Source organism: Oncorhynchus clarkii, unplaced genomic scaffold, assembly GCF_045791955.1.
Source record: "Oncorhynchus clarkii lewisi isolate Uvic-CL-2024 unplaced genomic scaffold, UVic_Ocla_1.0 unplaced_contig_12649_pilon_pilon, whole genome shotgun sequence".
NCBI classification, from domain to species: Eukaryota; Metazoa; Chordata; class Actinopteri; order Salmoniformes; family Salmonidae; genus Oncorhynchus; species Oncorhynchus clarkii.
Genome location: NW_027261039.1, coordinates 48,921 through 76,102, shown reverse-complemented (window position 1 = coordinate 76,102; position 27,182 = coordinate 48,921). Strand labels below are relative to the sequence as shown.

At 45.2% G+C, this 27,182-nt stretch overlaps 1 protein-coding gene across 2 annotated transcripts in view; it reads right to left on the bottom strand.

Moving 5' to 3' along the window:
* Positions 1-429: 429 nt before the first annotated feature.
* Positions 430-27,182, bottom strand: part of LOC139403913 (E3 SUMO-protein ligase PIAS1-like) — a 46,272-nt gene continuing 19,519 nt past the window's right edge. Inside the window, exons 2-13 of one of the 2 annotated variants that reach the window (XM_071147111.1) lie at positions 22,403-22,487; positions 20,128-20,175; positions 13,263-13,353; positions 9,109-9,243; positions 8,215-8,338; positions 7,856-7,929; positions 7,545-7,705; positions 3,964-4,100; positions 3,463-3,652; positions 3,011-3,150; positions 1,188-1,228; positions 430-1,056 (exon numbers count right to left, since the gene is read on the bottom strand). In XM_071147111.1, the coding sequence (XP_071003212.1) occupies positions 655-1,056; positions 1,188-1,228; positions 3,011-3,150; positions 3,463-3,652; positions 3,964-4,100; positions 7,545-7,705; positions 7,856-7,929; positions 8,215-8,338; positions 9,109-9,243; positions 13,263-13,353; positions 20,128-20,175; positions 22,403-22,487 (1,628 nt within the window). In that variant the 3' untranslated portion in view covers positions 430-654. The remainder of the gene's footprint in view (positions 1,057-1,187; positions 1,229-3,010; positions 3,151-3,462; positions 3,653-3,963; positions 4,101-7,544; positions 7,706-7,855; positions 7,930-8,214; positions 8,339-9,108; positions 9,244-13,262; positions 13,354-20,127; positions 20,176-22,402; positions 22,488-27,182) is intronic. The other variant, XM_071147112.1, reaches the window with a different exon arrangement.

Below are 27,182 nucleotides of genomic sequence, written 5' to 3'. Positions count from 1 at the left end.
GGGAAACGTATGTATCGCTGTGTGGATACATCTTCAGTCTCCACTTCAAAATAGCAACTGAAGTTACTTACGGGACAGAAAAATTATTCAATTAATTAATATACAAAAGTAAAAAGAGAAAATAGACTTTTTGTTCTCTGTACACAGCGTTACTCTTTTCGTAAAAAAAAAAAAAAAGAGCCTTCCTCCGTTTTTGCACGGCTAGCGTTTCTGGTAGGTACCGGCAGGGAGCTGATCTAGGTCCAGTCTGTCGACGTCAGAGATGAAACCCATAGACCTCTCTGATATCAGTCTAGTGGAATGTCGTCAGGGAGCCAGCTACCAACCGGTAACTGTTCTGGAGTTAGTCTAGTGGAATGTCTAGCAACACTAGTTCTGTTAGCCAATCCCCGGTAACCATCTGTGGGGTGTGACTTTATAACTGTTCCTGGGTCAGCCCAGTCAAACGACACCTCGGGACCGGCTCCGCCACAGACAGGTATTCCACTGTTCTGGAGTCAGCCTTAACGACACAACTCAAAACCAGAGCTGTAGACTGGGTGGGACCGTTAAACTGTTTCTGCGTCAGTTTAGTAGTCATGACTGCATCCTCCATTAAACAACCAACAAACCCTCTGTTTCGGAGTCAGTCGCTGGTCGCCGAAAACAAAATCGTCAGTCTAGTGAGATCACGTCGGGGACGGCCCCGTAGAGGGCTGCGGCCGCCGTCACATCAGCACTGGACCGACCTCCTACGCCGGGGTGTGTGTGTGAGTGCGTGGGGTGTGTGTGTGAGTGCGTGGGGTGTGTGTGAGAGTGTGTGGAGTGTGTGCTGTGAGTGTCTCTCAGACTGCTAGAGGACACTAGGCTACTGCTGCTGCCACCGCTGCTGTTTCCTCCACCATCACCACCGTTGACGGGCGCCAGCGAGCCAGAGGAGGGCGCCCCAGATTGGTCCAGAAACAGCTGGGAGGAGGACGAGGAAGAGGTGGTGTAGGGACGGAAGTGGTTGAGGAGGAGCTCGTGGTCGTCTGAGGCCGAGGCGGCGGCGGCGGCGGCCATCACCATGTTGTAATGCTTCAGAGGAGGACAAACAGGTACATTCACTTATATTCATCTTGTTACCAAACCCAAGTTCTGGGGACATCTTTAGAGGCTATAGTGTTGACTTCAGGAGGCCTACAGGGGGGGTTCCATCTAAAACATACCTGATGATTGTCCCCTTGTAGAAAGGAGAAGAAATTCAGATCTGTGAATAAAACAATGGACCAAACACAACATACAGTCATTCATTTTATTCACAATGAACCATGATCAGTACAGGTTCAACTGACTCAGACAAGTTAGTGTTTACTGTAAACAGGGACATACTGGTCTCCACAGACCCTGAGGAGACTCCTGAAGAAATGTGTCCAGGCAGTGTGTTGTACTAGGTTGGTGTGTGTGTGATTGTGTATGCGTGTGTGTGTGGTTGTGTATGTGTGTGTGTGGTTGTGTATGTGTGGTTGTGTGAGCTGGTTTGGGGCGTGGTAATGTGTATGGTTGTGTGTGGTAATGTGTGTGGTTGTGTATGCGTGTGTTACCTGTGAGCTGGTTTGGGGCGTGGTAATGTGTATGGTTGTGTGTGGTAATGTGTGTGGTTGTGTATGCGTGTGTTACCTGTGAGCTGGGTTGGGGCGTGGTAGTGTGTTACCTGTGAGCTGGGTTGGGGCGTGGTAATGTGTGTGGTTGTGTGTGTGTGTTACCTGTGAGCTGGGTTGGGGCGTGGTAGTGTGTTACCTGTGAGCTGGGTTGGGGCGTGGTAGTGTTACCTGTGAGCTGGGTTGGGGCGTGGTAGTGTGTTACCTGTGAGCTGGGTTGGGGCGTGGTAGTAGGGACGGTAGTGTGTATGTGTTACTTGTGAGCTGGTTTGGGGCGTGGTAGTATGTTACCTGTGAGCTGGGTTGGGGCGTGGTAGTGTGTTACCTGTGAGCTGGTTTGGGGCGTGGTAGTGTGTTACCTGTGAGCTGGGTTGGGGCGTGGTAGTGTGTTACCTGTGAGCTGGTTTGGGGCGTGGTAGTGTGTTACCTGTGAGCTGGGTTGGGGCGTGGTAGTGTGTTACCTGTGAGCTGGGTTGGGGCGTGGTAGTGTGTTACCTGTGAGCTGATTTGGGGCGTGGTAGTATGTTACCTGTGAGCTGGGTTGGGGCGTGGTAGTGTGTTACCTGTGAGCTGGTTTGGGGCGTGGTAGTGTGTTACCTGTGAGCTGGGTTGGGGCGTGGTAGTGTGTTGGGTGTTACCTGTGAGCTGGGTTGTGTGTATGTTACCTGTGAGCTGGTGTGAGCTTGGGGCGTGGTAGTGTGTTACCTGTGAGCTGGGTTGGGGCGTGGTAGTGTGTTACCTGTGAGCTGGGTTGGGGCGTGGTAGTGTGTTACCTGTGAGCTGGTTTGGGGCGTGGTAGTGTGTTACCTGTGAGCTGATTTGGGGCGTGGTAGTGTGTTACCTGTGAGCTGGGTTGGGGCGTGGTAGTGTGTATGTTACCTGTGAGCTGGGTTGGGGCGTGGTAGTGTGTTACCTGTGAGCTGGGTTGGGGTGTGGTAGTGTGTATGTTACCTGTGAGCTGGGTTGGGGCGTGGTAGTACGGACGGTAGTGTATGTTACCTGTGAGCTGGGTTGGAGCGTGGTAGTGTGTTACCTGTGAGCTGGGTTGGGATGTGGTAGTGTGTTACCTGTGAGCTGGGTTGGGGCGTGGTAGTGTGTTATCTGTGAGCTGGGTTGGGGCGTGGTAGTGTGTTACCTGTGAGCTGGGTTGGGATGTGGTAGTGTGTTACCTGTGAGCTGGGTTGGGGCGTGGTAGTGTGTTACCTGTGAGCTGGGTTGGGGCGTGGTAGTGTGTTACCTGTGAGCTAGGTTGGGGCGTGGTAGTATGTTACCTGTGAGCTGGGTTGGGGCGTGGTAGTGTGTTACTTGTGAGCTGGGTTGGGGCGTGGTAGTAGGGAGGGTAGTGTGTATGTGTTACCTGTGAGCTGGGTTGGGGCGTGGTAGTGTGTTACCTGTGAGCTGGGTTGGGGCGTGGTAGTAGGGACGGTAGTCCTGGATGAGGGGAGGTACAGGGGGGATGTAGCTGGTGTCCACAGACGGCATGCTGGGGGTCCGGCTCACTGGGGACACCTGGTGGTGCAGGTTCAACACTCTGCAAACAAACACACACACACAGCACAGAAAGAGAGACAGACAGAGAGAATATTAACACACACAGAGGTGTGTGAGAGGTGCGAGAGAGAGATCGAGAGAATATTAACACACACAGAGGTGTGAGAGGTGTGTGAGAAGTGTGTGAGAGGTGCGAGAGATGAGAGAGGGGTGAGAGGTGCGAAATGGGTATGAGGGATGAGAGGGGAGGGAGGGGAGAGAGGGGCGGGAGGGGAAGGAGAGGTGAAAGGGGTGAGGGAGGCGAGAGGGGGGTGAGATTGGTGTGAGGTGTATTGGTGGAGGTGGGCCTCACCCCTTGTTGACGATGGGAGGCGAGGTGGGGGACAGAGAGGGGCAGGGCCTCTTGAGGGGTGGTTGGTCATCATTGTCGTCCTCTGAGGAGCTGTCCAGGGTCAGGTCAATCACCTCCACCTTCATCCTACTACTGCCCCCGTTGTGGGACGACGAGCTCCTCTGTTCCCCTACCGCCGACCGGTGCAAGCCTGGGGGAGAGAGACACGGGAAACAATCAAATCAATATAGCTAGCCTATTTTGCAGTGATTTACACACCCCAGCCTAGAGAAAGTGGCAACACAGTGGAATAGTCATGAGACATATAGGGTAATGATAACAAGCCAGAATAATATCATCTAACACAACGAGAGACACTGGGTTTGCAGCCTGTTGTTCCAGCACTGTTCTAACACACATTCTGATACAGATCAAGGTCCAACGAACAGAGTAGTGGAATCAGGTATGTTAAAAGCTGCAGGGCTGGACCAAAAGCCTGCCCTTACACACCGCCTCTCTCACCTTCCAGTCCGTTGCTGTAGGAGGCTGACGAGACCTCCTGTACTTCCTTCTTTGTCCTCATGGGGGCCCAGTAGCCATCCTCCTTAAACTGGATCTCATCACAGTCTACACAGCTGTTCAGGATCTCCATAAACAACCTGGACAAGACAGACACACAGAAACAACAGTGTGAAGGTATACTGTACATGCAATGTCTTCACGTTGTGTTGCGGTCATTGTGTGTATGGTGTTATTCACGTTGTGTTACAGTCATTGTGTGTACAGTGTTATTCACGTTGTGTTACAGTCATTGTGTGTACAGTGTTATTCACGTTGTGTTACAGTCATTGTGTGTACAGTGTTATTCACGTTGTGTTACAGTCATTGTGTGTATGGTGTTATTCACGTTGTGTTACAGTCATTGTGTGTACAGTGTTATTCACGTTGTGTTACAGTCATTGTGTGTACAGTGTTATTCACGTTGTGTTACAGTCATTGTGTGTACAGTGTTATTCACGTTGTTTACTTGGTGTGTGTAAATACATCTATACACTACAGATTGTATAAAATAGAAAAGACCATCTGAATCTCTCATGTAGGAATGAATAGAGTGGACTTGTATACAGTATAAATGAATAGAGTGGACTTGTATGCAGTATAACTGAATAGAGTGGACTTGTATGCAGTATAACTGAATAGAGTGGACCTGTATACAGTATAACTGAATAGAGTGGACTTGTATACAGTATAACTGAATAGAGTGGACTTGTATGCAGTATAACTGAATAGAGTGGACTTGTATGCAGTATAACTGAATAGAGTGGACCTGTATACAGTATAACTGAATAGAGTGGACTTGTATACAGTATAACTGAATAGAGTGGACTTGTATGCAGTATAACTGAATAGAGTGGACCTGTATACAGTATAACTGAATAGAGTGGACTTGTATACAGTATAACTGAATAGAGTGGACTTGTATACAGTATAACTGAATAGAGTGGACTTGTATACAGTATAACTGAATAGAGTGGACTTGTATACAGTATAACTGAATAGAGTGGACTTGTATACAGTATAACTGAATAGAGTGGACTTGTATGAGTGGACTTGTATACAGTATAACTGAATAGAGTGGACTTGTATACAGTATAACTGAATAGAGTGGACTTGTATACAGTATAACTGAATAGAGTGGACTTGTATACAGTATAACTGAATAGAGTGGACTTGTATACAGTATAACTGAATAGAGTGGACTTGTATACAGTATAACTGAATAGAGTGGACTTGTATACAGTATAACTGAATAGAGTGGACTTGTATACAGTATAACTGAATAGAGTGGACCTGTATACAGTATAACTGAGAAGGTTGTTTTTGTACATACTGTAGGTCAACTAGCGGAATCCCGTCCTATGGTTGGATGTGACTATCTGGATTCAATACCATTTCATGTTTGAAGAACACAACCACAGACCGTTCAACTCAACAACCCCCCAGCTAAGCACAAATTCATGCTGCTAATCAACTATTCTCAACTTCCTGTTTATTTTGATCACTGCTCACCCAAAATGTCACCCTATGGGTGAATATTGAATTTGTGCAGTTGGTTGCAACTGGAGCCATGTAAAGACTTGTTGGGCTACACATTTTAAACCCATCAGGTCTGATGTGACCATTAAAGTCTGAAACCGGGCACAGAAAATAAAGAAACTAAACCCAGAGGAATATACAGTGGCCAGTGGCACGTTCCCGGATGATGTGCTTCTTTCCAGCCTAAAATTAAGAAAATCTGCACAAAATTGTCGGGGCAGACTCCGCCGCAAGTTTCTGTGATACGGTATAATAACATAGATGTATACAGTATACATACAGTATACACAGTGCCTTCAGAAAGTATTCATACCCCTTGACTTATTCCACATTTTGTTGTGTTACAGCCTGAATTCAAAATGGATTAAATAGATCCCCCCCCCCCCCACCCATACACACACACAATACCCTATACATCACAATACCCTATAATGACATCACAATACCCCATAATGACATCACAATACCCCATAATGACATCACAACACCCCATAATGACATCACAACACCCCATAATGACAAAGTGAAAACATGTTTTTAGACATTTTTGCACATTTATTGAAAATGAAATACAGAAATATCTCACTTACATAAGTATTCACACCCCTGAGTCAATACTTTGCAGGAGCTCCTTTGGCAGTGATTACAGTAGAGTGTTTCTGGGTAAGTCTCTGAGATTTCCACACCTGGATTGTGCAACATTTCTCCATTATTCCTTTCAAAATTCTTCAAGCTCTGTCAATTGGTTTTTGATCATTGCTAGACAACCATTGTCCGGGCTTGCCATAGATTTTCAAGTAGATTTAAGTCAAAACTGTAACTAGGCCACTCATGAACATTCACTGTCTTCTTGTTAAGCAACTCCAGTGTAGATATGGCCTTGTGTTTTTGTCCTACTGAAATGTGAATTCATCTCTGGTGGAAAGCAGACAACCTGGATTTCCTCTAGGATTGTTCCTGTGTTTAGCTCCATTCAGTTTATTTTTTATCCTGAAATACTCCCCCAGTCCTTAACGATTACAAGCATACCCATAACATGATGCAACCACCACTATGCTTGAAAATATGGAGAGTGGTACTCAGTAATGTGTTGTATTGAATTTGCCCCAAACATAAAACTTTGTATTCAGGACAAAAATATAATTGCTTTGCAACATTGTTTGTATTATTACTTTAGTCCCGTGTTGCAAACAGAATATTTTAATTCTGTACAGACTTCCTTCATTTCACTGTCATTTAGGTTAGTATTGTTGCGTACCTACAATGTTGTTTTCTCCAACCACAGCCATTCAACTCTGTAACTGTTTTATAGTCACCATTGGTCTCATGGTGAAATCCGTGAGCTGTTTCCTTCCTCTCCGGCAACTGAGTTAGGAAGGACACCTGTACCTCTGTAGTGACTGGGTGTATTGATACACCATCCAAAGTGTAATTACTAACTTTTCCACGCTCAAAGGGATATTCAATGTCTGCTTTTTTATTTTATTTATTTTTTACCAATCTACCTATAGGTGTCCTTCTCTGCCAGGCATTGGAAAACCTCTCTAGTCTTTGTGGTTGAATCTGTATTTGAAATTCACTGCTCGACTGAGGGACCTTACAGATAATTGTATGTGTGGTGTACAGAGATGAGGTAGTCATTCATGTTAAACACTATTATTGAGTCCACACAACTTATTATGTGGCACATTTTTACTCCTGAACTTATTTAGGCTTGCCATAACAAAGGGGTTGAATATTTATTGACTCAAGACATTTCAGCTTTTCATTTTTTATTAATTACTACAAATTTCAAAAAACATACTTCCACTTTGACATTATGGGGTATTGTGTGTAGACTAGTGACAATAAAAAAAAAAAATGTAAATCCATTTAAATTCAGGCTGTAACACAACAACATGTGGAATAAGTGAAGGGGCTTGAATCCTTTCTGAAAGGCCTGTAGGACCACTATGTTCTGTATTAAATAGAGACACTAAGAGCTGGTACAGGCTTCTGGGTCTCACCCGTCAATGATGAGATGTTCGTAGGGGGCTTTCTTATCACAGACGGGACAAACCCAGGTGGGTTTCTTCTCATTCATCTGGATGTACAGCGTAGCGTCAAAACACTGCAGGTGGGAACACGTCAGCGCCCGGCACGGGATCATCAGACGCATCTTCCCCAGCTGCACACACACACACACACACACACACACACACACACACACACACACACACACACAGTAGTTAAACGGTGATAGGGGTATTGAGACAAGTCGGGACACACACAGTAAAGCACAGTAATAGGGGTATTAAGACAGAGTGTGTGTGTTTACCGGACAGAGCAGCGACACACGCAGGCTGGTGGTGGCGATTTCACTGTCTGGATCTGCAGTTAGCTTCTCTTTGACTGCAGGGGGACAGAGAACAGCATGAAGAAGAAGCAGCAATCATGACCACCTATACAAGACCTGCACAATCCTCTACAGTAAATGAACACTTCACATGGAATATAGTACAGAGCGCCATGACAATACAGAACGAGACGCCTGGTTTCAACAGGCCAGAACTAAACATGTAGCTAGATACACGTGTGTCATGGACCCGTTCAGCCAGATCCATAGATCCATACATTTAACCTAGCATGCTAACAGTGCTAACAGTGTAAATAGTGTGTCGTCCTGGCAACCCTTACTGAGTGCTCTGGAATGGTCTGGGTTCCTGATGCCTTTGGACCGTAGTCTCTGCAACAGTACTGTGGACGACTGCTGCTTGACCAGGTACACCGCCATAGAGTAGCTCTGAAAACACAGAAGGTGCTGTAGGGTTGTTAAAATCACTCTCTTTTTCATCCGGATCACTGCACTTTTATTCATGTGTTTTTGCCCCACTGTTCTTACCAAACCAAAACATTATTTATACAGAGCATTTCTTACAAGAGTAAAGTCTAAGTGCTTAAAGCATCAAATAAATTGGCCTCCCGAGTGGCGCAGACGTCTAAAGACATCTGTATCGCAGTGCTTGAGGCACCACTATAAACCCGGGTTCGATCCCGGGCCGTCCACGACCGGGAGACCCATGAGGCGGTGCACAATTGGCCCAGGTTAGGGGAGGGTTTGGCCGGCCGGCATGTCCTTGTCCTATCGCGCTCTAGCGACTCCTGTGGCGGGCCGGGGGGAGTGCACACTGACACGGTCGCCAGGTGCACGATGTTTCCTCCGACACATCGGTGCGGCTGGCTTCCGGGGTAAGCGAACAATGTGTCAAGAAGCAGTGCGGCTAGGCGGGGTCGTGTTTCGGAGGACGCGTGGCTCTCGACCTTTCACCTCTCCCGAGTCCGTATGGGAGTTGCAACGATGGGACAAGACTAACTACCAATTGGATACCAGGAATTTGGGTAGAAAAGGGGGCAATAATAAACAAATAAAAACATTTAAAACATTAAATAAAATACAAATATATAAAAATACAACAAAAAAATAATAAAAAGGTCAGAAAGAAACTAAACGCTTTCTAGAAATGTTTACAATTAAGATAGACAACAATCAAATTAAGAGAATTTTAAATGTATCATCTTATCATATCTTACCCTTCCAACCTCTGAGGTCCAAGACACCACGATGGTGTTGGGGACTGTGGTGGATAGTCTGACCACTGAGGTAATGTTGATGGGCCGGCTGGGGCGCTTCGGCTCCACACCGTTTTTCGTTGGAGGAAGATAACCCTGAGAGGTGGGGAGAGAGGGATAGAGAGAGGGAGGGAGAGAGACAGTAACTAGCAGTAACTAACAGTACTGTACAGTGTGTAACTAGCAGTACTGTACAGTGTGTATTTAGCAGTAACTAACAGTACTGTACAGTGTGTAACCAGCAGTACTGTACAGTGTGTAATTAGCAGTAACTAGCAGTACTGTACAGTGTGTAACTAACAGGACTGTACAGTGTGTAACCAGCAGTACTGTACAGTGTGTAACCAGCAGTACTGTACAGTGTGTAACCAGCAGTACTGTACAGTGTGTAATTAGCAGTAACTAACAGTACTGTACAGTGTGTAACTAGCAGTACTGTACAGTGTGTAACTAGCAGTAACTAGCAGTACTGTACAGTGTGTAACTAGCAGTACCGTACAGTGTGTAACTAGCAGTACCGTACAGTGTGTAACTAGCAGTACTGTACCGTGTGTAATTAGCAGTAACTAACAGTACTGTACAGTGTGTAACTAGCAGTACTGTACAGTGTGTAATTAGCAGTAACTAACAGTACTGTACAGTGTGTAACTAGCAGTACTGTACAGTGTGTAACTAGCCGTACTGTACAGTGTGTAACTAAAAGTACTGTACAGTGTGTAACTAACAGTACTGTACAGTGTGTAATTAGCAGTAACTAACAGTACTGTACAGTGTGTAACTAGCAGTACTGTAAAGTGTGCAATTAGCAGTACTGTACAGTGTTTAACTAGCAGTACTGTACAGGGTGTAACTAGCAGTACTGTACAGTGTGTAACTAGCAGTACTGTACAGTGTAACTAACAGTACTGTACAGTGTGTAACCAGCAGTACTGTAGTGTGTAACCAACAGTACTGTACAGTGTGTAACCAACACTACTGTACAGTGTGTAACTAGCAGTACTGTACAGTGTGTAATTAGCAGTACTGTACAGTGTGTAACTAGCAGTACTGTACAGTGTGTAACTAGCAGTACTGTACAGTGTGTAACTAGCAGTACTGTACAGTGTGTAATTAGCAGTACTGTACAGTGTGTAACTAGCAGTACTGTACAGTGTGTAACTAGCAGTACTGTACAGTGTGTAACTAGCAGTAATGTACCGTGTGTAATTAGCAGTAACTAACAGTACTGTACAGTGTGTAACTAGCAGTACTGTACAGTGTGTAATTAGCAGTACTGTACAGTGTGTAATTAGCAGTAACTAACAGTACTGTACAGTGTGTAACTAGCAGTACTGTACAGTGTGCAATTAGCAGTAACTAACAGTACTGTACAGTGTGTAATTAGCAGTACTGTACAGTGTGTAACTAGCAGTACTGTACAGTGTGTAACTAGCAGTACTGTACAGTGTGTAACTAGCAGTACTGTACAGTGTAACTAACAGTACTGTACAGTGTGTAACTAGCAGTACTGTACAGTGTGCAATTAGCAGTAACTAACAGTACTGTACAGTGTGTAATTAGCAGTACTGTACAGTGTGTAACTAGCAGTACTGTACAGTGTGTAACTAGCAGTACTGTACAGTGTGTAACTAGCAGTACTGTACAGTGTAACTAACAGTACTGTACAGTGTGTAACTAGCAGTACTGTACAGTGTGTAACTAACAGCAACTAGCAGTACTGTACAGTGTGTAACTAGCAGTAACTAGCAGTAATGTACAGTGTGTAACTAGCAGTAACTAACAGTACTGTACAGTGTGTAACTAGCAGTAACTAACAGTACTGTACAGTGTGTAACTAGCAGTAACTAACAGTACTGTACAGTGTGTAACTAGCAGTAACTAACAGTACTGTACAATGTGTAACTAGCAGTAACTAACAGTACTGTACAGTGTGTAACTAGCAGTAACTAACAGTACTGTACAGTGTGTAACTAGCAGTACTGTACAGTGTGTATTTAGCAGTAACTAACAGTACTGTACAGTGTGTAACCAGCAGTACTGTACAGTGTGTAATTAGCAGTAACTAGCAGTACTGTACAGTGTGTAACTAACATGACTGTACAGTGTGTAACTAGCAGTACTGTACAGTGTGTAACCAGCAGTACTGTACAGTGTGTAACCAGTAGTACTGTACAGTGTGTAACCAGCAGTACTGTACAGTGTGTAACCAGCAGTACTGTACAGTGTGTAACCAGCAGTACTGTACAGTGTGTAATTAGCAGTAAATAACAGTACTGTACAGTGTGTAACTAGCAGTACTGTACAGTGTGTAATTAACAGTACTGTACAGTGTGTAATTAACAGTAACTAACAGCACTGTACAGTGTGTAACTAGCAGCACTGTACAGTGTGTAACTAGCAGTAACTAGCAGTACTGTACAGTGTGTAACTAGCAGTACCGTACAGTGTGTAACTAGCAGTACCGTACAGTGTGTAACTAGCAGTACTGTACAGTGTGTAACTAGCAGTACTGTACAGTGTGTAACTAGCAGTACTGTACAGTGTAACTAACAATACTGTACAGTGTAACTAACAATACTGTACAGTGTGTAACTAACAGTACTGTACAGTGTGTAACCAGCAGTACTGTAGTGTGTAACCAACAGTACTGTACAGTGTGTAACCAACAGTACTGTACAGTGTGTAACTAGCAGTACTGTACAGTGTGTAATTAGCAGTACTGTACAGTGTGTAACTAGCAGTACTGTATAGTGTGTAACTAGCAGTACTGTACAGTGTGTAACTAGCAGTACTGTACAGTGTGTAACTAGCAGTACTGTACAGTGTGTAACTAGCAGTACTGTACCGTGTGTAATTAGCAGTAACTAACAGTACTGTACAGTGTGTAACTAGCAGTACTGTACAGTGTGTAATTAGCAGTAACTAACAGTACTGTACAGTGTGTAACTAGCAGTACTGTACAGTGTGTAACTAGCAGTACTGTATAGTGTGTAACTAGCAGTACTGTACAGTGTGTAACTAGCAGTACTGTACAGTGTGTAACTAGCAGTACTGTACAGTGTGTAATTAGCAGTAACTAACAGTACTGTACAGTGTGTAACTAGCAGTACTGTACAGTTTAGCAGTACTGTACAGTGTGTAACTAGCAGTACTGTACAGTGTGTAACTAACAGTACTGTAGAGTGTGTAACTAACAGTACTGTACAGTGTGTAACTAGCAGTACTGTACAGTGTGTAATTAGCAGTAACTAACAGTACTGTACAGTGTGTAACTAGCAGTACTGTACAGTGTGTAATTAGCAGTAACTAACAGTACTGTACAGTGTGTAACTAGCAGTACTGTACAGTGTGTAACTAGCTGTACTGTACAGTGTGTAACTAGCAGTACTGTACAGTGTGTAACTAGCAGTACTGTACAGTGTGTAACTAGCAGTACTGTACAGTGTGTAACTAGCAGTACTGTACAGTGTGTAATTAGCAGTAACTAACAGTACTGTACAGTGTGTAACTAGCAGTACTGTACAGTGTGTAATTAGCAGTAACTAACAGTACTGTACAGTGTGTAACTAGCAGTACTGTACAGTGTGTAACTAGCTGTACTGTACAGTGTGTAACTAGCAGTACTGTACAGTGTGTAACTAGCAGTACTGTACAGTGTGTAACTAGCAGTACTGTACAGTGTGTAACTAGCAGTACTGTACAGTGTGTAATTAGCAGTAACTAACAGTACTGTACAGTGTGTAACTAGCAGTACTGTACAGTGTGTAATTAGCAGTAACTAACAGTACTGTACAGTGTGTAATTAGCAGTAACTAACAGTACTGTACAGTGTGTAACTAGCAGTACTGTACAGTGTGTAACTAGCAGTACTGTACAGTGTGTAACTAACAGTACTGTATAGTGTGTAACTAGCAGTACTGTACAGTGTGTAACTATCAGTACTGTACAGTGTGTAACTAGCAGTACTGTACAGTGTGTAACTAGCAGTACTGTACAGTGTGCAACTAGCAGTACTGTACAGTGTGTAACTAGCAGTACTGTACAGTGTGTAACTAGCAGTACTGTACAGTGTGTAACTAACAGTACTGCACAGTGTGTGGAGTTGTGTTTCTTACCGGGAGGTTGCATGGCTTCCCGTTCACCTTCACACACAGATTGGGCGGAAAGTGGTCTTCCTGAGGACAACTCGTCTCAGAGAGACAAAACCTGTGCGTGCGACACACGCGACACACACACACACACGACACACACACACACGACACACACACACGACACACACACACACACACACACACACACACACACACACACACACACACACACACACACACACACACACACACACACACACACACACACACACACACACACACACACACACACACACATCATTATAAATGAGCCTTAGACCACAGCTAGCACTGAGGTGCAGAGCCTTAGACCACAGCTAGCACTGAGATGCAGAGCCTTAGACCACAGCTAGCACTGAGACGCAGAGCCTTAGACCACATCTAGCACTGAGACGCAGAGCCTTAGACCACAGCTAGCACTGAGACGCAGAGCCTTAGACCACAGCTAGCACTGAGACGCAGAGCCTTAGACCACAGCTAGCACTGAGACGCAGAGCCTTAGACCACAGCTAGCACTGAGACGCAGAGCCTTAGACCACAGCTAGCACTGAGATGCAGAGCCTTAGACCACAACTAGCACTGAGACGCAGAGCCTTAGACCACAGCTAGCACTGAGACGCAGAGCCTTAGACCACAGCTAGCACTGAGACGCAGAGCCTTAGACCACATCTAGCACTGAGACGCAGAGCCTTAGACCACAGCTAGCACTGAGACGCAGAGCCTTAGACCACAGCTAGCACTGAGACGCAGAGCCTTAGACCACAGCTAGCACTGAGACGCAGAGCCTCAGACCACAGCTAGCACTGAGATGCAGAGCCTCAGACCACAGCTAGCACTGAAATGCAGAGTCTTAGACCACAACGAGCACTGAGATGCAGAGCCTTAGACCACAGCTAGCACTGAGACGCAGAGCCTTAGACCACAGCTAGCACTGAGACGCAGAGCCTTAGACCACATCTAGCACTGAGACGCAGAGCCTTAGACCACAGCTAGCACTGAGACGCAGAGCCTTAGACCACAGCTAGCACTGAGACGCAGAGCCTTAGACCACAGCTAGCACTGAGACGCAGAGCCTTAGACCACAGCTAGCACTGAGACGCAGAGCCTTAGACCACAGCTAGCACTGAGATGCAGAGCCTTAGACCACAGCTAGCACTGAGATGCAGAGCCTTAGACCACAGCTAGCACTGAGACGCAGAGCCTTAGACCACAGCTAGCACTGAGACGCAGAGCCTTAGACCACAGCTAGCACTGAGACGCAGAGCCTTAGACCACATCTAGCACTGAGACGCAGAGCCTTAGACCACAGCTAGCACTGAGACGCAGAGCCTTAGACCACAGCTAGCACTGAGACGCAGAGCCTTAGACCACAGCTAGCACTGAGATGCAGAGCCTTAGACCACAGCTAGCACTGAGATGCAGAGCCTCAGACCACAGCTAGCACTGAGATGCAGAGCCTTAGACCACAGCTAGCACTGAGATGCAGAGCCTTAGACCACAGCTAGCACTGAGATGCAGAGCCTTAAACCACAGCTAGCACTGAAATGCAGAGTCTTAGACCACAACGAGCACTGAGATGCAGAGCCTTAGACCACAGCTAGCACTGAGATGCAGAGCCTTAGACCACAGCTAGCACTGAGAAGCAGAGCCTTAGACCACAGCTAGCACTGAGACGCAGAGCCTTAAACCACATCTAGCACTGAGACGCAGAGCCTTAGACCACAGCTAGCACTGAGACGCAGAGCCTTAGACCACAGCTAGCACTGAGACGCAGAGCCTTAGACCACAGCTAGCACTGAGATGCAGAGCCTTAGACCACAGCTAGCACTGAGATGCAGAGCCTCAGACCACAGCTAGCACTGAGATGCAGAGCCTTAGACCACAGCTAGCACTGAGACGCAGAGCCTTAGACCACAGCTAGCACTGAGACGCAGAGCCTTAGACCACAGCTAGCACTGAGACGCAGAGCCTTAGACCACAACTAGCACTGAGACGCAGAGCCTTAGACCACAGCTAGCACTGAGATGCAGAGCCTTAGACCACAGCTAGCACTGAGACGCAGAGCCTTAGACCACAGCTAGCACTGAGATGCAGAGCCTTAGACCACAGCTAGCACTGAGATGCAGAGCCTTAGACCACAGCTAGCACTGAGACGCAGAGCCTTAGACCACAGCTAGCACTGAGATGCAGAGCCTTAGACCACAGCTAGCTCCAGTCAGGAGGGCAATTGATCTATTTGACAATCATTCTGTACAACTGAAATAAGGTATTTCATCTCCTTGTTAACCACGGAAAATCTACTATGGCAATGTAGCCTAGCCTACATGTTGTTTACATGGTAACATTCTGGTGTAGGATACATTTTTACTTTCCAATTCATGGAAATTCATTCACTATTTTATTTGTCCTAATAAAAAAAAATGTAATTTCTTATCAAGAGGTTCGAGGGAAAAATGATTGAACTGTAGGCTACATAACATTTGAAAGTAAATTGCGATTGTATTGTATTTTGAATATCATATTCTATCATATTCTAATAAAGTTATTTAAAAGTTGAACCAAATGAGGTTATAAACATGGTTTTGTTGTGTTCGTGGTTGGGCTGGTAGTTTATAGTAACGTGTTCTATGTTGTGTGGTTATAAACATGGTTTTGTTGTGTTCGTGGCTGGGCTGGTGGTTTATATGTTCTGACAGGACGACAAGGCCTGTTGTACTGAAAGACTATGTCTGAATTGGAAATAAATGTGGTATGGAGGGTCACTTCCTATTGTTTGGAAGTCGATATCGTAACCATAGAAACAGATACAAAGTGCTTTGTTTTATAAAGATATATAAATTGCGCTTCACACAGTTGCTGTAATCCATATCACTTTCATTTACACCGTGGTAATTCATTAACGCTTAGTCTTCAGTGGCCTAACTTTATTTTCACAGAAGATATATAAATCATTTGGCTTAGTAATTGTCTGTAATTAAAATGTGTTGTTGTCTAAATCATTGTATTTGACATTTACAGTCTAATCATTATATTTCAGTTGTAGGCTGTGTCATATTCTTTAATTCATGTTTTTCATATTTCCATTTTGTGGTTCGTGATAGGATGTTATGTCATTTGGGTGGGAGTCTGTCTAGTATAAATCATGGTAACAGTCACTTCCTCTGTCTAGTATAAATCATGGTAACAGTCACTTCCTCTGTCTAGTAAAAAGCATGGTAACAGTCACTTCCTCTGTCTAGGATAAAGCATGGTAACAGTCACTTCCTCTGTCTAGGATAAAGCATGGTAACAGTCACTTCCTCTGTCTAGTATAAATCATGGTAACAGTCACTTCCTCTGTCTAGTAAAAAGCATGGTAACAGTCACTTCCTCTGTCTAGGATAAAGCATGGTAACAGTCACTTCCTCTGTCTAGGATAAAGCATGGTAACAGCTATATCCTCTGTCTAGTATAAATCATGGTAACAGCTTTATCCTCTGTCTAGTATAAATCATGGTAACAGCTTTATCCTCTGTCTAGTATAAATCATGGTAACAGTCACTTCCTCTGTCTTGTATAAATCATGGTAACAGTCATATCCTCTGTCTAGTATAAATTATGTTAACAGCCATTTCCCCTGTCTAGTATCTAGCTGGCTTGACATGGTAACATCCACATCGTGGTTGTAGTATAGTGGGAGGATATCTATTGATCAGGACCTACATAGTGGTTGTAGTATAGTGGGGGGATATATATTGATCAGGACCTACATAGTGGTTGTAGTATAGTGGGAGGATATATATTGATCAGGACCTACATAGTGGTTGTAGTATAGTGGGGGATATATATTGATCAGGATATATATTGATCAGGACCTACATAGTGGTTGTAGTATAGTGGGAGGATATATATTGATCAGGATATATATTGATCAGGACCTACATAGTGGTTGTAGTATAGTGGGAGGATATATATTGATCAGGACCTACATAATGGTTGTAGTATAGTGGGGGATATATATTGATCAGGATATATATTGATCAGGACCTACATAGTGGTTGTAGTATAGTGGGAGGATATATATTGATCAGGACCTACATAGTGGTTGTAGTATAGTGGGAGGATATATATGGATCAGGACCTACATAGTGGTTGTAGTATAGTGGGGGATATATATTGATCAGGATATATATTGATCAGGACCTACATAATGGTTGTAGTATAGTGGGGGATATATATTGATCAGGATATATATTGATCAGGATCTACATAGTGGTTGTAGTATAGTGGGAGGATATATATTGATCAGGACCTACATAATGGTTGTAGTATAGTGGGGGATATATATTGATCAGGATATATATTGATCAGGACCTACATAGTGGTTGTAGTATAGTGGGAGGATATATATTGATCAGGACCTACATAGTGGTTGTAGTATAGTGGGAGGATATATATTGATCAGGACCTACATAGTGGTTGTAGTATAGTGGGAGGATATATATTGATCAGGACCTACATAGTGGTTGTAGTATAGTGGGAGGATATCTATTGATCAGGACCTACATAGTGGTTGTAGTATAGTGGGGGGATATATATTGATCAGGACCTACATAGTGGTTGTAGTATAGTGGGAGGATATATATTGATCAGGACCTACATAGTGGTTGTAGTATAGTGGGGGATATATATTGATCAGGATATATATTGATCAGGACCTACATAGTGGTTGTAGTATAGTGGGAGGATATATATTGATCAGGATATATATTGATCAGGACCTACATAGTGGTTGTAGTATAGTGGGAGGATATATATTGATCAGGACCTACATAATGGTTGTAGTATAGTGGGGGATATATATTGATCAGGATATATATTGATCAGGACCTACATAGTGGTTGTAGTATAGTGGGAGGATATATATTGATCAGGACCTACATAGTGGTTGTAGTATAGTGGGAGGATATATATGGATCAGGACCTACATAGTGGTTGTAGTATAGTGGGGGATATATATTGATCAGGATATATATTGATCAGGACCTACATAATGGTTGTAGTATAGTGGGGGATATATATTGATCAGGATATATATTGATCAGGATCTACATAGTGGTTGTAGTATAGTGGGAGGATATATATTGATCAGGACCTACATAATGGTTGTAGTATAGTGGGGGATATATATTGATCAGGATATATATTGATCAGGACCTACATAGTGGTTGTAGTATAGTGGGAGGATATATATTGATCAGGACCTACATAGTGGTTGTAGTATAGTGGGAGGATATATATTGATCAGGACCTACATAGTGGTTGTAGTATAGTGGGAGGATATATATTGATCAGGACCTACATAGTGGTTGTAGTATAGTGGGAGGATATATATTGATCAGGACCTCCATAGTGGTTGTAGTATAGTGGGGGGATATATATTGATCAGGACCTACATAGTGGTTGTAGTATAGTGGGAGGATATATATTGATCAGGACCTACATAGTGGTTGTAGTATAGTGGGGGGATATATATTGATCAGGACCTACATAGTGGTTGTAGTATAGTGGGGGGATATATATTGATCAGGACCTACATAGTGGTTGTAGTATAGTGGGAGGATATATATTGATCAGGACCTACATAGTGGTTGTAGTATAGTGGGAGGATATATATTGATCAGGACCTACATAATGGTTGTAGTATAGTGGGGGGATATATATTGATCAGGACCTACATAGTGGTTGTAGTATAGTGGGGGGATATATATTGATCAGGACCTACATAGTGGTTGTAGTATAGTGGGGGATATATATTGATCAGGATATATATTGATCTGGACCTACATAGTGGTTGTAGTATAGTGGGAGGATATATATTGATCAGGATATATATTGATCAGGACCTACATAGTGGTTGTAGTATAGTGGGAGGATATATATTGATCAGGATATATATTGATCAGGACCTACATAGTGGTTGTAGTATAGTGGGAGGATATGTATTGATCAGGATATATATTGATCAGGACCTACATAGTGGTTGTAGTATAGTGGGAGGATATATATTGATCAGGACCTACATAGTGGTTGTAGTATAGTGGGAGGATATGTATTGATCAGGACCTACATAGTGGTTGTAGTATAGTGGGAGGATATATATTGATCAGGATATATATTGATCAGGACCTACATAGTGGTTGTAGTATAGTGGGAGGATATATATTGATCAGGACCTACATAGTGGTTGTAGTATAGTGGGGGGATATATATTGATCAGGATATATATTGATCTGGACCTACATAGTGGTTGTTGTATAGTGGGAGGATATATATTGATCAGGATATATATTGATCAGGACCTACATAGTGGTTGTAGTATAGTGGGAGGATATATATTGATCAGGACCTACATAGTGGTTGTAGTATAGTGGGAGGATATATATTGATCAGGACCTACATAGTGGTTGTAGTATAGTGGGAGGATATATATTGATCAGGATATATATTGATCAGGACCTACATAGTGGTTGTAGTATAGTGGGGGGATATATATTGATCAGGACCTACATAGTGGTTGTAGTATAGTGGGAGGATATATATTGATCAGGACCTACATAGTGGTTGTAGTATAGTGGGAGGATATTGATCAGGACCTACATAGTGGTTGTAGTATAGTGGGGGGATATATATTGATCAGGACCTACATAGTGGTTGTAGTATAGTGGGAGGATATATATTGATCAGGATATATATTGATCAGGACCTACATAGTGGTTGTAGTATAGTGGGAGGATATATATTGATCAGGACCCACATAGTGGTTAATAGAATCCTACTAGAAGTAGAACAATGAGTTCTATCAACTGACCGTAATTGAACTTGTACTGTGAAGTCACATTTGGTCCCCGAGATGTCCCTGAAAAACACAGATGGACATTAAAGGGTTAGTAGGGTACATGGTAGGGTAGAGGGTAGGTAGGGTACATGGTGGGGTAGAGGGTTGGTAGGGTACATTGGTAATATAGAGTACGTTGGTAAGGTAGGTAGGGTAGGTAGGGTACATGGTAGGGTAGGGTACATGGTAGGGTAGGTAGGGTACATGGTGGGGTAGAGGGTAGGTAGGGTACGTTGGTAAGGTAGAGGGTAGGTAGGGTACATGGTAGGGTAGAGGGTTGGTAGGGTACATTGGTAATATAGAGTACGTTGGTAAGGTAGAGGGTAGGTAGGGTACATGGTAGGGTAGAGGGTTGGTAGGGTACATGGTGGGGTAGAGGGTTGGTAGGGTACGTTGGTAAGGTAGAGGGTAGGTAGGGTACGTTGGTAAGGTAGAGGGTAGGTAGGGTACATGGTAGGGTAGAGGGTTGGTAGGGTACATTGGTAATATAGAGTACGTTGGTAAGGTAGAGGGTAGGTAGGGTACATGGTAGGGTAGAGGGTTGGTAGGGTACATGGTGGGGTAGAGGGTTGGTAGTGTAGAGGGTTGGTAGGGTACATGGTGGGGTAGAGGGTTGGTAGGGTACATTGGTAATATAGAGTAGGTTGGTAGGGTAGAGGGTTGGTAGGGCACATGGTAGGGTAGAGGGTTGGTAGGGTACATTGGTAATATAGAGTACGTTGGTAGGGTAGAGGGTTGGTAGGGTACATTGGTAATATAGAGTACGTTGGTAGGGTAGAGGGTTGGTAGGGTACATGGTAGGGTAGAGGGTTGGTAGGGTACATGGTGGGGTAGAGGGTTGGTAGTGTAGAGGGTTGGTAGGGTACATGGTGGGGTAGAGGGTTGGTAGGGTACATTGGTAATATAGAGTAGGTTGGTAGGGTAGAGGGTTGGTAGGGTACATGGTAGGGTAGAGGGTTGGTAGGGTACATTGGTAATATAGAGTACGTTGGTAGGGTAGAGGGTTGGTAGGGTACATGGTAGGGTAGAGGGTTGGTAGGGTACATGGTAGTATAGAGTACGTTGGTAGGGTAGAGGGTTGGTAGGGTACATGGTAGGGTAGAGGGTTGGTAGGGTACATGGTGGGGTAGAGGGTTGGTAGTGTAGAGGGTTGGTAGGGTACATGGTGGGGTAGAGGGTTGGTAGGGTACATTGGTAATATAGAGTAGGTTGGTAGGGTAGAGGGTTGGTAGGGTACATGGTAGGGTAGAGGGTTGGTAGGGTACATTGGTAATATAGAGTACGTTGGTAGGGTAGAGGGTTGGTAGGGTACATGGTAGGGTAGAGGGTTGGTAGGGTACATTGGTAATATAGAGTACGTTGGTAGGGTAGAGGGTTGGTAGGGTACATGGTAGTATAGGGTACATGGTAGTAAAGTGTATATGGTAGGGTAGAGGGTAGGTAGGGTACGTTGGTAGGGTACATGGTAGGATAGAGGGTGGGTAAGGTACGTTGGTAGGGTACATGGTAGGATAGGGTACATGGTAGGATAGAGGGTAGGTAGGGTACATGGTGGGGTAGAGGGTTGGTAGTGTAGAGGGTTGGTAGGGTACATGGTGGGGTAGAGGGTTGGTAGGGTACATTGGTAATATAGAGTAGGTTGGTAGGGTAGAGGGTTGGTAGGGTACATGGTAGGGTAGAGGGTTGGTAGGGTACATTGGTAATATAGAGTACGTTGGTAGGGTAGAGGGTTGGTAGGGTACATGGTAGTATAGGGTACATGGTAGTAAAGTGTATATGGTAGGGTACATGGTAGTAAAGGTAGGTAGGGTACGTTGGTAGGGTACATGGTAGGATAGAGGGTGGGTAAGGTACGTTGGTAGGGTACATGGTAGGATAGGGTACATGGTAGGATAGAGGGTAGGTAGGGTACGTTGGTAGGATCCATGGTAGTATAGAGGGTAGGTAGGGTAGAGGGTAGGTAGGGTACATTGGTAGGGTAGAGGGTAGGGAGGGTACGTTGGTAGTATAGGGTACATGGTAGGGTAGACGGTAGGTAGGCTACGTTGGTAGGATAGAGGATAGGTAGGGTACGTTGGTAGGGTAGAGGGTAGGCAGGGTACATGGTAGTATAGGGTACACGGTAGGGTAGAGGGTAGGTAGGGTCCGTTGGTAGGGTACATGGTAGTATAGGATACATGGCAGGGTAGAGGGTAGGCAGGGTATGTTGGTAGGGTACATGGTAGAGCAGAGGGTTTGAGTGTCTTACATTGAGCTGCTAATCTGTTGGACTTGCTGCGGCGTTAGTGCGAACGCAAAACACGTTTCCTGAAACCGCTGGCTGTTGTCCGATGCTGCAGAAAGAGAGAGCGAGACAGAGAGAAACACAGAGGGAGAGAGAGAGTGAGAGACAGAGAGAAACACAGAGGGAGAGAGTGAGAGAGCGAGAGAAGGAGAGAGAGAGAGAGAGTGAGAGTGAGACGGAGACAGAGAGCGAGAGAGCGAGAGAGGAGGTACTGGTTAGTGATAAGTGAGGGGAACTGTAGAGGACAGTGAACAATCAGAAGAACAATCTGGCCTTTATGGCCATGTACTCTTATAACCTCCACCCAGCACAGCCAGAAGAGGACTGGCCACCCCTCAGAGCCTGGTTCTTCTCTAGGTTTCTTCCTAGATTCCTGTCTTTCTAGGGAGTTTTTCCTAGCCACCGTGCTTCTACATCTGCGTGGCTTGCTGTTTGAGGTTTTAGCCTGGGTTTCTGTACAAGCACTTTGTGACATCAGCAGACGTAAAAGGGTTTTTTAAATACATTTGATTGATTGATTGAACAGAGGCTTAGTCCCTTTTCAGTGAGAGGTCTGTTCACTCAACCGATCAGACGATACAGGGTCCTCTACCCACAACAGGGATGGTTGTTCTTCACACCAGTTTTCTCCAGACAGACTTCTCAAAACAAAACTGGCTAAACGCTCTGAGAAAAGGAGGGGTGTGCTATCTTGTCATCGATGCCAGTAGAAATGGGGGCTTCAGCAATACGGAACGTGTAATATAGTCAATTGGTAGGGTGACAGTGCCGTTTGAACCTCGCACGGGCAGAGATCCTAAGAAAAACACAGATCAAAAGACCGTTTTGTCTCGTCGTCATTCACCTCCTCAACAAACTGGGTCCTTGTACAGCCTTGGGCTTGGTGGAGTGGTGTAGTGCAACAGTGGGGCGCTGAAGTGCTGCCTGGGGGGGGCTTACGGAGTGGGAGAAACAGCCCTGTATGAAGACAGACTGTGGGGGTAGTACGGTCCCAGCCTGTAGTTCGGCTGTAAAACGTCTTTGTGCTGACAGAGTTGTGAGACCGATGATGTCACTGTAGATGACCGCACAAAGGACTTGTCATGTGTGTGTGTCTGGTGTCTGGTGTTTGTGTGTGTGAGACTGGTGAGTGTGTGTGTGTGTCTCTGGTGAGCGTGTGTGTGTGTCTGGTGAGTGTGTGTGTGTCTGGTAAGCGTGTGTGTGTGTGTGTGTGTGTGTGTGTGTGTGTGTGTGTGTGTGTGTGTGTGTGTGTCTGGTGAGCGTGTCTGGTGAGCGTGTGTGTGTGTCTGGTGAGCGTGTGTGTGTGTGTCTGGTGAGCGTGTGTGTGTGTGTGTGTGTTCAGCCCTTCCTAACTGATCCTTGCGGGATGGACCAACAGAACGTCTTGGCCAGAGAGCTGCTCATCTCCTCACATCACAGGAGCTGAAAGCTGCTCATCCAAATCAGAAACATGTGGTTGGTGGGAGCAGCATACACCTGACGATAAGACCTTTTATGTTGAAGGAGGTTGAAATGGATTTACTGTCAAAGGGAGGCTACCTGTCCATTAACGTCCCCTGATGATTTCCAGTGTGATAGAACATGTTCACAGAGTTACCTGACTGACTGGACCGGAAGCAACCAGATCAAAGACTTGAGTTACATTCATATAAAGAAATCAGTCAATTGAAATACATTAATTCAGGCTATAATCCATGGATTTGACATGACTGGCAATATCAGATATACATCTGTTGGTCACAGATACCTTTAAAATAATAATAATAATAATGGAAGTAGTTGCGTGGATCAGAACCAGTCAGCATCTGGTGTGACCACCATTTGTCTCATCCATTTGTCTCATCTCCTTCGCAGTTGATCAGGCTGTTGATTGTGGCCTGTGGAATGTTGTCCCACTCCTCCTCAATGGCTGTGCGAAGTAGCTGGATATTGTACACGCTGTCGTACACGTGGATACAGAGCATCCCAAACATGCTCAATGGGTGACATCTGGTGAGTATGCAGGCCATGGAAGAACTGGGACATTTTCAGCTTCCAGGAATTGTGTCCAGATCCTTGCGACATGGGGCTGTGCATTATCATGCTGAAACATGAGGTGATGGAGGAGAATGAATAGCACGACAATGGGCCTCAGGATCTCATCTCGCTATCTCTTTGCATTAAAACGGCTATTGATAAAATGCAATTGTGTTGGTTGTCCGTAGCTCATGCCTGCCCCATACCATAACCCCACCATGGGGCACTCTGTTGACATCAGCAAACTGCTCACCCCCACGACGCCATACACGTGGTCTGCGGTTCTGACGTACTGTCAAATTCTCTTAAAAGAAGTTGGATGTGGCTTATATTAGAGAAATTAACATTCAATTCTCTGGCAACAGCTCTGGTGAACATTTCTGCAGTCAGCATGCCAAATACACGCTCCCTCAAAACATGAGACATCTGTGGCATTGTGACACTGCACATTTTAGAGTGGCCTTTTGTCCCCGGGCACAAGGTGCACCTGTGTAATGATCATGCTGTTTAATCAGCTTCTTGATAGGCCATACCTGTCAGGTGGATGGATTATCTTGAAATGCTCACTAACAGGGATGTAAACAAATTTGTGCACAACATTTGATAGAAATAAGCTTTTTGAGCGTATGGAATATTTCTGGGATCTTTTATTTCAGCTCATTAAACGTGACCAACACGCTCACCAGACACACACACACACACGCTCACCACACTCACACACACCACATATTTTTTGTTCAGTGTAGTAACCTGATTGGCTGGACAGGGTAAAGCAGATCGTTCAGGGCCAATCACACGGAAAGGCATCAGGCTGCAACTATACTGACAACAGCTTAACTGGCTTCCTTTTGATTCCACACACACACACACACACACACACACCCCCACCCCCCCACACACACACACACACACGGTAAATGATCACAGAGTAATATGAGGGAACTCTCTTGACGGTGGTAATTACTTTTCGTTTAGGATGATGGGGGCGGGGAGGGGAGAGGGACCAACCAAGAAGAACCCCCCCCCCCCCCCCCCCACGAGACGATTCCCAAGGCCCAACCACCAGGTTCCCCAACTCATCTGCATTAACGGAGAACAATCTGTTTTTCACCGCCTGTCTGTCTGTGGTTCTCTTTCCACCACCTGGGGTGCAATTAGAGATGAGAAGGGGTGTGAGGTGGATTTACCACAGCCCCCAGTCTGCTACAATACTAGATGGTAGAAAGAATACAAACATCCATGTGATCCTCGAGTGCAGCAGTTGGTTCCTAACAATGGTCTTCTTCCTCCCGGGCGCCCAGGCTATAAATAGACTGTTATTCTCTCTTCCCGCTCTCTCTCTCTCTCTCTCTCTCTCTCCCTCCCCCCGCTCAATCTTCAGCATCTGATTTGTTCCAGCCATTGGCTGCAGAGTGGAGGGATCTGTGAGGGGGGTGTTTCTACGTTACTGGTGGAAAGGCAAAGGGTTAACACACACACACACCTCCATCTATCAGATCTATACTGGACGGCTGCTTCTGACAGCAAAGCATGGCAAACACTGTTCCTAGATCAGCTCTTATGGTAAAAGTAGTGTGGGCTCACATCTGTACCTTTTCTTTCTGGGGTGAATGTGTTCTGGAGTCAGTTCTGGCTTAGAGGAGGAGATGAGAGGGAACTATATGCTAGGGAGAATCTGTTCTGGAGTCAGTACTGGCTAAGAGGAGGAGATGAGAGGGAACTATATGCTAGGGAGAATCTGTTCTGGAGTCAGTGCTGGCTAAGAGGAGGAGATGAGAGGGAACTATATGCTAGGGAGAATCTGTTCTGGCGTCAGTACTGGCTAAGAGGAGGAGATGAGAGGGAACTATATGCTAGGGAGAATCTGTTCTGGAGTCAGTACTGGCTGAGGAGGAGATGAGAGGGAACTATATGCTAGGGAGAATCTGTTCTGGAGTCAGTGCTGGCTAAGAGGAGGAGATGAGAGGGAACTATATGCTAGGGAGAATGAGAGCCGCTCTAGTCTTCAGTGGAGCAAAGACCAGCTGGAGTCTATTAGCTAGTCAGTGGCATCATCCCATTGTTTTATACATTACAATACACACACGCGCGCTCACACTGACACAGACACACGAGATCTGGTACTAATCACTCACAGAAAGGAGCCAAAACGGTTTAGCTCCTCTCACTGTCACCCACGGTAACAGACCGCTTCGTTCAGCTCCACCACGGTAACAGACCGCTCCGTTCAGCTCCACCACGGTAACAGACCGCTCCGTTCAGCTCCACCACGGTAACAGACCGCTCCGTTCAGCTCCACCACGGTAACAGACCGCTCCACCACGTTCAGCTCCACCACGGTAACAGACCGCTCCGTTCAGCTCCACCACGGTAACAGACCGTTCAGCTCCACCACGGTAACAGACCGCTCCGTTCAGCTCCACCACGGTAACAGACCGCTCCGTTCAGCTCCACCACGGTAACAGACCGCTCCGTTCAGCTCCACCACGGTAACAGACCGCTCCGTTCAGCTCCACCACGGTAACAGACCGCTCCGTTCAGCTCCACCACGGTAACAGACCGTTCATCTCCACCACGGTAACAGACCGTTCAGCTCCACCACGGTAACAGACCGCTCCGTTCAGCTCCACCACGGTAACAGACCGTTCAGCTCCACCACGGTAACAGACCGTTCAGCTCCACCACGGTAACAGACCGCTCCGTTCAGCTCCACCACGGTAACAGGTAA